General features: G+C 49.6%; 1 protein-coding gene across 1 annotated transcript in view; it reads left to right on the plus strand.

Moving 5' to 3' along the window:
• The window catches only part of MEGF9 (multiple EGF like domains 9), a gene marked incomplete at its 5' end in the record, with an annotated part of 46640 nt that overhangs the window by 13661 nt on the left and 17964 nt on the right, over positions 1 to 15015 (plus strand). Inside the window, one exon of the mRNA XM_027649856.1 lies at positions 10104 to 10305. Within this exon, the coding sequence (XP_027505657.1) occupies positions 10104 to 10305 (202 nt within the window). The remainder of the gene's footprint in view (positions 1 to 10103; positions 10306 to 15015) is intronic.

Consider the following 15015-nt stretch of genomic DNA (forward strand, 5'->3'; position numbering starts at 1 on the left):
CTCCAAGCCAAGTCTGCCTTCTCATCCTCATTAAAAAAAAAAAAAAAAGGCACAAAAAATTGTAAAAATGCCTCTTGCTGCCTGTGTGCCAAGCATGGTGGGCCCCTTTCCTGTGAGCTGAGCAGTGATGTGACCCTCTTTTGATCCAATCTGCACTTCTTGTGGGTGCCCACAGTCCCCTTTTGAATGCACCTCTTGTCTTGGGTAATTATCAGAGCAATCTAAAATTGCTCCTGCTCACTCAGAGAGGAACCTGGGCCTGATGCTTGTGCTGCCCCAAAAGATAAAGACCTTCTCCAGAGGTTGTGTGAACCCCAAAGCCAGCTGGGGGCCTATGGCAGCCATCTGAGGAGCATCTGCTGCTTCCAGGAGATGCAGAGCATTCCTCTGCCTCTGGCTGGGGGAGGATGTGCTTCCCAGCATTTTTATATAGAATTATGGATTGATTGCACACCTGCGCCGTCGCTGTGGCATCTCCAGCTTTTGTTCTGCCTTCCCTCCCATTGTAAGAGAGACTGCTGTAAAGGAGAGGGAAGGGAGGGATGAAATCCTACCACAACCATTCTATGCTGGACTGAGCTTTGGAAACTCTGCTTGGGGTCAGTGGTGAGGCAAAGCTGCAGCTCCCTCCGTACATCAGTGAAGGATCTGGTTACACTGCGGTGTAAAGAAATTGGGTTGTTATGTCTTTGCCACAACAAAAAAAGCTGCATTTTGCAGTGAGATCAGCCACGTGTGTTTGCCACCTCACTAGGAAACCTCCCAAGAGATCCAGGCCCTGCAACTCATACCACAATGTACCTGCACGGAGGGATGGAGACTGTCACAGTCCCCAACAGCTCCCCTCCCTTTGGTGCGGGTTTCAGCAGCTGGTGGTGCTGAAGCAGATGTTATCACCTAGTCTGTGATCTCTGTACTAACTAAAAAATGGCTTTCCAGCAGCCTGAACTTGGCCATTCCCTTTTCTCACAGGCGGTGTGAGCACAGCCAGGACCTGGGGCAGCAATGGCTGGGGGTGACAAGCTCTGCTCACCTGTACCCACAGAGCTCTGAGGGGATGCTCAGTGCAAGCACGGCCCAGGGTGGTCTAGAAGGAAGAGGTTGGAAGTCACAGCAATTCCTGCTGAAGCTCAAATTGTTCCTGAGAGCATGAGGAGTTAATTGCAGTGATCTGGGAGAAGAGGAGCTATTGTATCTGCAGGCAAGGTCCAGAGGGGAGAAGGCTCTGGAAGGCTGCATGCCTTGGAGCAATGTATTTTGGATTTAAGCAACTTAATTGTGTCAGACAAATGTGCAGCTCCTGTAGCTGGGCAGATTAGTTCCTTGCAAGCTGGACAAATTCTCTGCTCTGCTGCCTGTGCAGCATCCCTGGGAGGGAGCCCTGGGAGTGTGGGGTGGGATGAACCTGCCACAAATACTGTGTTTGTGCAAAAAAGCTCTTGGACCGAGAGTGGGAAGCAAATCCCAGCTTCATTAGTGGAGCAAAGGAGTCATCTGCATTCTTCACCTGGGCTTTTGGGGCTCAAGAGTTGCCCTTCTTGACTTGCAGTTTGTAACCATCTTAGAAATGGAGGCATGGAGGGAGCAGGTCTCTGGTGATTCCTTCCCTGGCTGTACTCTGCATCTTGCTGGAGTTCCTTGCGAGGAAGTTTTCATTTGTTAATTCAAGCAAGGAGAAATCACTAGTGTAGTTTAACTATGACCAGGTGGTGGTCAGAGCTGGTTCTCCCCGAGGTCTCACCCAGAGGACTCTGCAGTGGGAGCTGTGCTGGGAAGGCTGGGATGTGGTAGAGGGCTGTTCATCCAAGCTCATCCTCCAACTCATCTCCTAACCCCTGTTTTCTTGCTGGTTGTTCATGCAGCACAACTTTATAGCCCAAACACAAACAGTTGGAAGCACAGTTCTTGCTCAGGGTTTTCTCTGTGGCTCCTTAAAGCTCCCATACAAATTAACGTGTTCGTTCATTAGCTGCAACTCTCCAAAGCACCGAGCAAAGTTTGTGAGTTTAATTACTTTTTGCAGGAATCTGAGCACACAGAGCCTTCAACAGATGATTATAGTTTGTATTATTCATGCAGCTCTTTTTAATCCCTCTCTCTGCCAGGGCATGGTGGATAGATACTAAAATTGGAATCTGCTACTAAATTCCCAGCCCCATCCCGTGTGAGGTGTCTTGATCTTTGACCAAAAGTATTTTGCTGACAAAACAATTTAATTTCCTGAGGGGTGCCACACAAGTACGTCTGTCAGGAGGGTATGAGCTGCCAGGGTTGCTGTGCTCTGGTAGGGAGATATTTGCCAAAGTTACTTTTTACCCTGTTTATCTCTAAACCCCGAGTTGGGTTGGCTGTGTCACGCTCTGGGTGGTAAAAAATATGGAGATTTTCAAACAGAAACATGGAATATTTATATGGTTGCAGACATTTGTGGAAATATTAGTGGGAAAATCTAACCAACTAAAGTAAAATACCAACAAAACTATTTTTAAATTAATTAAAAGGCTTGGATCTGGTTTTTTTTTTTTTTTTTTTTTCAAACTGTGGAGGTTTTAATCCTCAAGCATGTATTTGGTCTATTTGAAGTTACTGTAGCTTCTTGTATCATAAACATTTTAGGGCCACATTCCTCTTTGTACACAGTCTGCTTCGTAAGAGACCCGGAGGGTTTGTCTGCGTATGGAAATTTATTGTTACATAGGAATGAATAATTCCTCGGCTGCAGCTGTGCAATCCCTCCTGCACAGCTTTCTGCCTTATAACCTGGATCTTAATGACTCCAGGACCACTCCTGCTCCTCCTGACATCCCCTTGTCCCATCCACGGGAGCTCCTCAGGTGTTGTGCCCCAACTGTGCTGTGACATGGAGATCTCCCAGTGCAGGAGGAATATAAAGTTAATGAGAATCCATATTTTACTTTTTCATTTTTTTTCCCCTAATTTTTGCAGGGCTTTATCCTTTAGTCTCCCAAGACAGCTTTACACCTGTGAATCTGACTTTTAAAGCACATTTACTGGGGAATGAGCAGGTTCAAAGCTCCCCTGCACAGGTTACTGACTTGTTTAGCAACAAAAAGGAATAAAAACCAACAGAATTCCTCTTTGTGGGGAAGCTTTCAGGAACTCCTCAGTAACCAAATGCCTGTATGTTCATTGCAGGTGCAGGGAAGGAATAAGAATAATCCCAGGGAGTGAAGCAGCCTGTGCATTTGGGGAGGGTCTGAGGGTGGGTTTGCTGAGGGAGAGGGGGGCTGTGAGCTGTGGTGGGGAGCGATGCCCCATCCCTTTGGAATGGCAGAAGTGTGACACTGTTAGGGCTGAGCTGGAGTTTGGCTGAAGTCCCAACCCTGCCTTCTTAACACTGATGGAAAGTGCTTGTGGTGACCCCCAAGAGTTGGGACCTGGGCTTTGTGCTTCTTTCCAAGTGATAAGAGAGAGATTTAATCTGATTTAATTTTCCTCAACAAGTATGTTTAATCTTTTAATGACATTACAAGTGATGTATGAGCATTGAGAAATTCTTGTATTTTTCCCCTTGTTGACCCATAAAAGCCTTTTATTGGAACAGCACAAGTGACTTGTGTAAAGCTCTTAACAGTATTAATGTGAATGCTGTTCTCTTCACCACCAGCACACCTGACTCTGCAGTGCCCAAAACTTGGTGGAATCTATAAGTGCCCTGAATCTAGTGCACTCAGTAATAAGTGAATGCTAAATAGCAGAAGACACTCCTATATCTATATAAATTTTTTTTGGAGTAGGCAGAGATATTCTTCCTACCAGTCTGGCTTTGCATTGTAGCCTCAAGTGAGAGTAAATTACAGGTCTGAGCACTTTAATGCACCTTAGTGATGCAAGAGTTGACTATTATTTTGTGCTGAGTGCTGTCTAGATGGGAATGAGTCCTGGGACTTGGCAGAACACTTCTCTTTAGGAAGTCACAGTGCATCAGCTCATCTCTGATCCTGTTCTTGCAGGAGCTCTTAGCCTGTGGCAGATGTTCCTCAGCTCCCTGTGGGAGAGCTCAGCCAGGCTGTGCCCTCTCAGATCTGCTGCAGTCTGTGGGAGAAGGTTGGAGGCCAAAGCATTCTTGCACTGGGATAACAGCAGCTCCTGCCCTCACAGCATCCGTGGGGTTGCATCCAAGTGAGGAGTGGTGGAGTTGAACACAAATACCAGTCCAGGGCTAGACTGGAGATGTGGAAGGAATGGGCTAGAGCTCAGTGAATTGTTTTACAAGGGCTGTGTAAAGTAGGACCTTCTCTTTTAACAATCAGCTCATGGATACTCTCGTTATCCCATGCTGGGACAGTACTGTCCTGACCTTCATCCCACTGCCCTTTTCATCCCATCAGTGAATTGTACTGAAGGGATGAAGTTCTTCTCGGGGGTAAGAGAAAGAGCCCGTTGAGAGGCAAGGGGGAAAGAAAGAGCAGTGGTGCAGCACAGCTGTGCCTTTGGCTGTAACAAGAGAAAATTCCCAGTGGAAAAAGCTGTGCCTAACTCTTTAAGGGGGATTTGTGGGGTTTAGGGGGAGGAACTGGAGCCTCCACCGTCCCCAAGCAGTGGAAAAGAGGAGAAAATCAGAACTGCCAGCCTGGCTCAGGGCAAAGCTTCACCCATCCAAGACTGGCCAGAAGAAAATGCCAAGAGGGCAGGGCATAGTCCTGGCTTTTTGCAGCCAGCATTTCAGGGACTTTCCCATCAGGATGCTTCTTCCAGATCCCTGTGTTTAACAGCTACCAGCAGACCTGTCCTCCGTGAGCTTTTCCAGTCCTCCTTTGAAGCCGTAGGTATTTCTGGCAGCCAGAACATCCCCTGACAATGAGTTCCACAATTTAATTACAAGGGGAAAGGAAATGACCTTGGATAGATTTTTAAACCTGCTGCCTGATCCCTTTATTCCTGTGTTGTCAGGAATATGGTGCCTGGAGAGGGATTGAGAAGGGGAAATGAGAGAGAAGGGAGAGAAGGTAGGGCTTGAATTTGGGAATGAAGTATGGGGTTGAGGGAGAGGGGGGGAAACTGCTGAATTAATCCCAAAACAGAGCCTTTCCAGCAATGAGATGCTGTTGTGTGCAGTGGATACAGTGGCTTCATCCTCCCTGTGGAAGTGAGTGGGATGTTGAGTTGAAGCTGGTTTTGGGAGGTCAGAGTAGTGTGAAGGGAGGTTGGTATAAACCCAGGGTAACTACAAACATTCTGTAATCAAGAAGGAGGTGTCTCCAGCCTTAGGGCTGGGCTTTGGGCTGCTCACCTTAGTGTGCAGGGGAGGGAGGGAGCAGGTGGGCACTTCTGGCTTTGCCCCTACCAGCAAATGATGGTGGAGTCCCCATCCCTGGAGGTGTTCGAGGAACAACTGGACCTGGAACTCTGGTCTGGGGGACAAGGTTGTGATGGGTCAAAGGTGGGACTCTTGTGATCTTGGAGATCTTTTCCAACCTTAATGATTCTGTGAAATGGCAGGAGATGCCCCTTCCCTGGCATCATTCCTGCTGGTTTAAATCCAGCAGGATACTTGTGGGGTGTTTGGGAGGTGAGATTCCTGCTGAGCTGTTTGGTGGCTGCAGTGCTGCCGTGGCTGTGATACCACCCAAACCCACAACAGCACCTCCAGGTTACATATATTATTTTTTTTCCTTCATCTTTTCCACAGAACAGAGAATGTCTGTCTCCTTGGGGGTGCTTTTGCAGCAGGACAATAAATGGCATCCCTGGGACTTCCCTTGCTCTTACAGCTGCGCGTTCTTATAACAAAAAAATGTGCATCTTGGATTTTTCCATACTGGCTCCCAGAGAGTAGGTGAGTTTGGTCAGGATTTGCACTGTTTCAGGATGTCCCCAGCAAATGTGGTTTCACAGAGACCTTCGTGCTTTTCACAGTGTTGGCTTCTTTAGCCCTTTGTAAATATTTCACCCGTTTTTAAATTATTCATTCACTAAGTGGCTTGGAGGGGAGAAGGAATCACGCTTAAAATACGTGTTAGGACCTAAAACACTGCAAAGCTGAAAGGATGTGAAAAAAATAATTTGAGAAAGGATTTTTACTCCAGAACAAACCCTGTTTAAGTCCTGGGAGGGGATGGGAGATGAAGGAATGTGGTGTGACGATGGACCTGGTGCAGGCTGAGATGTTGCTGGGATTTGCAGAGTTGGGTTTTGCATTGGGGTGGGATTTGGAGGCTGAGATCCATGTTGAGGGGCCGGCACTGAGCTTGAGGTGGCCACACTGAGGGGTCACAGGGTACCTGCAAACCTGGAGGTTCTTGGTTGTGTCAGTGGTGCTTACAGCCATGGTGTGGATCTAATCAGTATCTATTCTTCAGTTTATTGGTAACCTATGACTTTTGCATAATAATAATAATTAATCAGTTTGAGGTTGGGGTGACTGAAATTGCATATTAAATCTGCGTCCCACACAGTGCCCCTTGCTGTACCAAATGGGGAACCTTCCCTTTCACTCTACCTGCCTCTGAGCAATAAGTGAAGGTTAAATGTTGTTCCTGAAGGGAGTGGTGTTTGGGTTGTTTGAAGGGGGAATATGTGGCAGTGACACGCAGTTTTATGGTGCCTCTATTCTGGCACCTCAGAACGTCATGGGGCTGTTAATTAATTAAAGCCTATCAATGCCATCACGAGCAAAGGTGGTGGGTTTTATCAGTGATAACCACGTGCTTTGAGCTGTTGTGTGGTGCTTTGTGGGGAGGGCACGGGAACCTGGATGGTTTAGCAATGGGAAACAGGCAGAGACGAGCAGGGCTTGGAGGCCCTGGGGGTGGGTGAACACCCTGAGATGGGGAAACTGAGGCAGGGCGAGGGTGAGTCACTAGAGCAAGCTGGGAGAGTCAGAGCTTGGACTAGTGCCCCATCCCTGGGAGGTCTTTGCCCTTGGCTCCCCTTGCTGATGGTGTTATCCCAACCTCAACACAATACCTCCAGCTGTGGTTGAGCAGCCTGGAGTGGGACAGTTCCGGGGTTCATCCACCCTCGTTTGTTCCTTTGTGTTCACAAAAGCTCTCAGCAAGGTGTTTTTGAAGGTTACCTTCAAAAGCAAAACATTTGCTTGAGAAAACTGAATAAAGGCTCCAAAAAGCCAGGATATGGCCGGGAGCCAGGACAATGTTCCCTGATTTTTCTTCTGTAGTGCTCATCATCTGTGCTGTGTTCCCAGAGTCCAGGGCAGATGTTCGTTATCTGGCTGAAGGACCGTTCTCGCCTTCTCGAGCCCGGCTGCTGTCGGGACAACAAAGTACCTTTTAAATTAGGCCTCGGGTGTTCATAGTCTGGTACATCATCACGTCAAGCCTCGGCCTCGACGCTGTGCCAGGCGATGGATTTCAGTGCTGTGTCTGGATCTCCTTCCTCGTCTGCCCGACCTCTGGGGCTTCGGGGCGTTTTTGGAGTCGCATCAGCTGAGCGAACGTGTGAGCTGAGCTGGGTGCATTTGGGGTGGGTGGGGACCACATGTGATGCTGCTTCCCTGATGGGGACCACCATCCCTCCCCAGAGATCTCTGGGATGGTTTGGGGGAGGCAACAACCTCCCCCAAACAACCCTTTTGGGGCACATCCTCTGTATGTTGTGCCCCGTTGTGCCTTATCACACACTCGGGGGTGATTTTGCGGCCTCTGCACCAGATGGGCTCAGTTCTGCGCCCCCATCACCAGCAGAATCAGCCTCCTCTGGCGCTGCCAAGGCAGCTGGAGCTGGATTTCCACCAGCCTCCCAACAAAAAGCTGCTTTTGCCAGTGTTAGTTTGGATTATTGCAGCATTTCTTGCTCTCCTGAGGAGCCAGTGTTGCAGAGCTGGTTTGCTGGATGGAAAGGGCAGGAGCAGAGCAGCGCTTTCGAGTGGTCCCCATTGGCATGGGGGAGTTCTTCCCCATCACATCACTCCAGCAGGATGGCAGCACTTCCAATGGGAATTCAACTTGAATCACCTATAGCTTCCCAACTGAGCTTCAGCTCTCGGCTGGAGTGTCGGGATGGTCTCGGGTGGCTCTGGCTGCGATGCTCCTGGAGCACAGGGGTGGTCTCCACACGGAGCAGCTCATTACCCTGTGTGGGACCTGCCCTCTGAGTGCCTCCCATGCCATTAGAAGGGGTATGATGCTCGTTTTCTTGTCTTAATCAAGTCTGGTGGGTCTAATGGCCCCGCACGTAATGAGCTTTGAAAGGGAAATTTGTTTTGATGCACGTTTGACAAACTCCAGAGTGCTTTTGCTCAACAAGTTATCCTGGCATCTGTTGGCAGGGGGAAGCCCAAGTGCCCAAATCGATAAGGTTCTGGATAATTGAACTGGGAATTTGGTTCATTATGTGAAGTGGCTGCTGAAGTGGATAATTGCAGATCTTGAGGTGTTTGTCCTATTTGCTATTTTGGATTGAAGGAAATGTTGGTGCAATTTCACAGGTGTATAGGGACAACATGACTTCTGTGGGGATCCTGTGATAGAGTAACAGAGCTAAATAACTCATATTTCTTTGTGTGTTGGAAGAAAATGGATGACGAGGAAAAGCTCTGGGGGGCTGTTTAACGACCCAGGTGCTCCTGCACAATCCCTTTGTGGGGATAGTGGGATCCTTCCCACACGGCTCCTAGCATTCCTTGAAAACTCACTGCTGTGATGAGGAGACCTTATGGCTTGTGGCTCCAAAGATACACTGAGCTCTTCAGTGTGGTCTGATTTCAGATTACTCACAGATTCATAAGTTCATCTTTATCTGGTCGCTGGGTTTTTGGTGTGGCACCTGCTGAGGCCCTTTCCATTGGATTGGGGCACAACATCAGTGTTAAATAATCTGAAATACTTGTGCTGATACAGAGCATTAGTGCTGGGTCTTCTTAACATGATTTGATCTTAAAATCAAGTTTTCTTGGGATGGGGACCCGGCCTCTCCCCTCTCCATGAAGTGCCCTGAACACTGGCTCTTCTCAGGGAATAACAAACACCAGCAGTTGCGTAAAGCCCCCGATACTTTATGCACTATTTCTGCAAATAATCCTTGTTTATAATTCACTCTTGGCAGAGAAATACTTTGAATTATTAAGGCACTAAATATTTTGCAATGAAAGAACGGAGATAAAGCTCTTGGCAGAAACAAATTGCCGGGGAGAGGGTTGTTCTCTTCAGTGCGTTTGGGGCTTTAAAGTATTATGAGAAATAACGTGCGGGGGGATTGGGAATTCATCACTTGATCAAAAGATTTGCTTCTCTCTTAAAAAAAGCAGCTGCTCAGTGTGTGCTTTCCAGAACCCCTGTAAATACAGAGTGTCCCCAAAGCAGAGATGTGGGTCCCCCTGCTCACCTGTTGTGGTTTAGGTGGTGGAGGTCTCTGTCTGCCCACAGCTCCACCCCCCCCAGTTTTTAAAGCTGTTTTCTTGTGCTCAGTGCTCCCTCGAGGGCAGATTTTCAGGGGATTCTGTATCCCTTCTTCAGGAATGGGAGATGCTGATTCCAGTTCATTGTGTTGGTGTGTGTCCTGCACCATAATGACCAGCCTGCTGGTAAAGCAGGGGTTTTCCAGTGTTGTGAAATGGAGAATCTTATAATTAATGATTTTGCCACCTGTTGCTGATTTTATCCTAATATTACACAGCTAGTGGTCCTGGAGTGATGGAACCAGACAGCTATGAGGGTGGATATGGGTGTATATACACACACAGACATTAGATACAGTTACATATATATATATATATATATAAAATATATATATATATTTTAGGTAGTTATACCTGTAATCTTCTAGCTCTTCTTTAGAGAGAAATTTGAAGAACGAACCAGGGGGTTTCAAACGCCAGTGTGCTCCCAACATTTTTTTTTTTGTCATCTCAACATTTTAAAGCAAACATCATCCTTCCAGTGATGAAGTTTCCAACCTGGGGTGCACAAAGGGAGCGGTGAGGCCCTTGCACGAGTTGCTCAGAGAAGCTGGGGCTGCCCCATCCCTGGAAGTGTCCAAGGCCAAGTTGGATGGGGCTTGGAGCAACCTGGTCTGATCGAAGGTGTCCCTGCCCACGGCGAGGGGATGGAACAAGATGAGCTTTAAGTTCTCTTCCAAGCCACCCTGTTTTGTGATTCCATGTGTTTCTTTTTCCCTTGCAGGAGATCTGTGCAACTGCAGCTCTGTGGGCAGTGTTGGAGTGTCCGAATGCAACCGCACGACGGGGCAGTGCCGGTGCCTCGCCGGGTACGCGGGGCTGCACTGCGAGAGCTGTGCTCATGGATTCTACCTGGAGCAGGACACCCAGAGGTGCCAGCCCTGTGCCTGCAGCCCCACCGGCTCCAGCAGTGCCCAGTGTGACCAGTGAGTAAGGCCAGGCGTCCCTCCTGCGGGGCCCGTGCGCGTGGCGTTGGGATTTGGGGGGTATTTTGGGACTCGGGGTCAGGCAAGAATGGATCTTGTCATCTGGTGTGAGTATTTGAAAGAAAAATTAAAAAAAAAAATAGCAGGAAGGAAGTTGGTCTTATAAAAATTCATGAAGATTATTCTTCCCCGTTCAAGGGCTGGATTATAAAAATATCCGTAGCTGTGGCAAAAGCCCTGGCAGCCCCCAAGGGAGTTGACTTGCATTTCTGAGTCGCACGGAAGCAGAACCTCTCCTCTAATGCCTTGTGCATCCCATAGTCCCTGTCGGACAGCACGGCTTTCACGCCTCAGCTGGGGAGGGGAGGGGAGGCTGGGGTGGAGCACAGGGGCTTTGGAGAGGTTTATTTTGTGAAAGGATATTCATTATGCTGGAGGCAGGCAAAGCTTTGTGCTCTGCCCTTGCCGAGCCTCGGGATGGAAGCAGCAGATTGACCACAGAGTGGGCTCCTGCCTTGCCTGGTGTTTACAGTCACCGGAGCTGATGCTTCGAGTTCTTGTATAATGAATGTGTTCCTCTTCATTTCGCCTCACCCACCCTCACATCTTGCCTTTTAAAAGCTGGCACGCAATTATTTTTCCTCCAGCCGGTGATCTGTCGGCTGTCAGAGATTCGTGGCTGAGTTGGGGGTGTCTCTGTGTCCCTGCAAGAACAGACTGAGCAGCAGCCTGACCCGTTGGGTCCCCAGCTCTTGCTCACATGCAGCAGGCTGCAAGGTCTGTCCTTGGAGGAGATCCCAGCAAACCACCCTGCAGTGACTTCCAGCCTTCCCAGGCTCCTGCTGCCTTTCTGTCTTTTAGGGTTTAGTCTGGGCTCAGTGTGTGTTGAACACCTGCACTTCCCTGCCAAGGCTGGAGCTGAGTCAGAGTCGAAATGCTCTGCAGGGACATGCTGCCTGTAATTATTTTATACATTATCTTTTCCCAAACACCCAAGCCCTCTGTTGATGTCCTTCCTTTTTGTTTCAATGCTGCAGTTTTCTGCTTGCATAAGCTCTGAGAATTCAGAACTTAAAAGTAACACTCCAGTTGACTGGAGTGACCTTCTTACTAAAAAAGGTGATTCTTGGGGGTGGAAAGTACAGAGTTTTTCACTTTTTTTTTTTTTTTTTTAGTGGCTGTTTTGGGTTTGGGAAGATGTGCCTGGAAGCATCAGGGCTTGCCACAGAATTGAAAGTGTGAATTTGGTCAGATCTACTGGAAAGGCAAATTGGGCAGAAAGGGAAATGGGGCAAATCTTGTCTTTGAGAGGTGGGAGAGGAGGGAAAGCACTGCTGGAGCAACTGGGTTAACTGGGAGGGAGCATTCTTGCCCCAGCTCTGAGTCACTGGGCAGTGGGTGAAGCATGGACGTGTGTGATGTCTCTCCACGTTTCTCTGTGTGGGGCGAGCCAAGAAACGCCCTTGGGAACTTCAGGTGAGATGCTCTGAGTTGTGAAGGAGAATGAGGTGGAGTCGGAGCATGTAGTGAGCCATCACACCACACCCCAGCGTGTGTGCGCCCAGGAATGGCAGGGACCTCCCCAGCTTCTCCTCAGCACCATTTCACAGCCTTGAGGGATGTGGGAGATGCTCATTCTCAGCCATTTAGAAGAGACAGCACAGGGCAAAATGCAGAGGAAGATTTGGGGAGGGGGGATGTTGCTAACAGAGGTCGCTCTGTGTTTCTCTTCCCGGCTCAGTGGGGTTTGCTGCAGACAGAGATGACCTCTGGGTGTTTTTAAAAAGAGGAAAATTAGGTCAGTTGTCTGTGTTGTAGGGCTGGGGGCATCAGAATGGCTGCAAGATGGGCAGCCTTGTGCGTGGTGATGTGTATGGGAAAATGGAGTGGGACACAAAGCCCGGTGGGGCAAATGCTCCCCTCGTTTCTGTTGTGTTAAAGTGGGACACTGGGGCTGAACACAGCCCCTGCCTGTGTGCTGCTGGGATGGGTGCAGGGATGCATCAGGGATGTGGGTCCCAGAGTGGGATATGCCCTGATGGGTGGGAGAACCTCTTCTGCATTGCAGTGTGAATCCAGGAATGAGATTTTTGGCTCTGGTGCTGGAAACCCTGGGTGTCTGCTGTCGAGTCCCTGGAGGAGCGGCGTGTGTCCCTCCGGGCAATCCCTGCTCGGGATGAGGCACGCAGGCATTGCCCAACACCAGCAGCCAGCTACTGCTTTGTTGACATGAAAAATCCTGTAAGCTCCATTATTTGTTTATTTAATTAATAAAGCACCAGCCCAACTCCAGGTTGCACAAGTGAATTCCTGCGTGCTGCCCTCAGAGAGAAGCGGCCGCTGTTCAGATCAGTCTCTGGGTGAAACAGCGGCGTGATTTTTGGACTCTGACCCTTTTTGAGGAAGGCTGATTGGAGAGGCAAAGTGCCCGAAGGCCAAGCCCTCGGGGCACACAAAACATGCCTCATAGGTTTCAATCAGCTTGCCCAGCCTTTTGTAAAACTGCCTTTTAAAGCACCACCATATGATGATTATTAGTATTATTTCTCGGCACGCTCTCGGGCCAGCCAGATGGCAACCCAAGTCTGCTGTTTGTTAACTAGACCTCAAATGCAGACTGTCAAATAAAAATAAAAAGAAATCCCTTTCCCCAGGCACAGAGTTGATTTTGGGAGTGCACATTGACCTGACATGCTGTCGCTATGAATGGCCTCCATGGCTGCTAATCAAAGGTCTGTTTTGGTGGTGGTTTAAATTTGATTATCTGGGAAGATCCACTGAGATCCCCCTCTGGGATGGCAGGGTATTTCTGTGCTCTGGTTTGGGTGGGTTTTTTTTGTTAGATGAAGAGCTGTGTGTGGTTGAAGCTGGAGCTTGCTGTGGGGCTGGATGGAGTCCTGGGCTGCTCAGAGAGGGGGAGTGAGTTGTCCCTGTTGCGGTTAACGCCTAGAAACCTCAGATAAAACCACATTTCTCTGGGTTGGATGCTGTGCAGATGCTTGCTAAAGATAGCTGTGGCCTGGAAGTGTTCATAGTCCATAGAGGAAGGGTGGGGAATGAAGCTGAAGTTTCAAGGGCCATGGTCAAGGTCAGAGTAGTGGAGAATGAGGATGGTGACTCATGTTGGGTGCACGGGCTGAGCTGGAAGGGCTGTGCTCCTGCTGCAAAGCCCTGGGGATGGGGACAGGGAGGGGAGGGTGGCTGGTGGTGGCCCCAGCCCATGGTGATGTAGCTCCAACCAGGAGCTGCCCCCACCAGCTACATCTCACACCATCTTCTGGGCACCTGGAGTTGAAAGCTGAGTTGTCTCTGTGTCCTCTGAGGAAGGAGGAACCTCCCTCCTGGTGGAGGAGGCAAAGGTGAAGGTGATGCTGCTGGAGAAGGTCGATGTACCTGGGCTGCCTAGCCCAGATCTCCCAGCCTTGCACCCCTCCCCTGGGCACTTATTTTTCCTTTTTACTTCATGTGAGCAGAGTCCTGTGCCTGAACTCTCATCTCCTGCTCCCCAGGGCTGGGCAGGGGGCAAAGCCAGAGGCAGCAAAGGTGGGTTGATGGTCTCCAGCCCCAGCAGCAGTGGGAGTGCTGGGGCTCATTGCAGTGTTTCTGGCCCTCTGTGCCCTGCACAGCTTTGCCCCGAATGCCACTCATGTCCCCAGCTGAGTCATGGCACAGCAGCTGCTCCCTCAGCAGCCCTGGGATGTGCAGGCTGAGGGGGAAGAGGTTTGGTTTGAGAAAGCCTTTTAGTTTCACAGCTGTCGTGCCCCGATGTGAGGAGCCTTGCGGGCACAGCTCCTTCAACACACACCAAAATAACTCTCCCGTGTAAACCTGTCGTCTGGCTGATGGATTTAAAGGAGCAGGATGAGGCCAGCCTGGATGAGGCAGCATGTGGTACCCTCCTGAGGAGCAGGAGACGTCAAATGACTCTGCAGTTTTTGATTTATTTATTTTTACCTCGCTGCCATCCCTGCCCTGTCCCCACATGGGGCTGCAAACACTGGCCAAGGGCAACCCTGTGGTGTGGGGCCCTGGCAGCTCATCTGCTGGATGCTGGTGTGGGGCTTCCCTGTGCTCCCAAGCAACGAGGGAGAGGTGGGATGACCCTGATTTACCTCCTGCAAGTCATTCACCCCAGGCTTTCCCAGGGTAGACCTTTGTGGCTTTGCTTTTCCTGCAGTTGTGGAGGCAGCAAGTTTAGCCCACGAGCTCTTGCACCCCAGGATTTGGGATGTGCATGGGGGAGTAGAGCTGTGAAGTGGAGATGGTGTTATGAGAAGCTGCTGTCTGGCAGAAGGGCTCAGCCTCAGTTCCCCATTTCCCTGGGAGGTTTTGTGTTTTAAACTAACTTACCCTGGTTCTAGGAGAGACAACTTTTGGTGCAGCATGACCTGTGCCAGTGTGCAAGAGGAGAGCTGTGGCTGCTGTGGGGTGTTTCAAGGATCACAGGATATTCTAAGATGGAAGGGACCCACAAGGATCATCCAGTCCAACCCCTGACCCTGCACAGACACCCCAACAATCCCACCCTGTCTCTGAGAGCATTGTCCAAATGCTCCTTGAGCTCTGGCAGCTTTAGTGCTGTGCCCACTACTCTGGGGAGACTGTTCAGTGCCCAACCACTCTCTGGGGGAAGAATATTTTCCAAATATCCAACCTAAACCTCCCCTGGCACAGCTTTGCCTCGTGGTTTACTTAAACCTGGGTTAACAA

Source organism: Corapipo altera, unplaced genomic scaffold, assembly GCF_003945725.1.
Source record: "Corapipo altera isolate COAL_440 unplaced genomic scaffold, ASM394572v1 268, whole genome shotgun sequence".
In the NCBI taxonomy this organism is placed as follows: Eukaryota; Metazoa; Chordata; class Aves; order Passeriformes; family Pipridae; genus Corapipo; species Corapipo altera.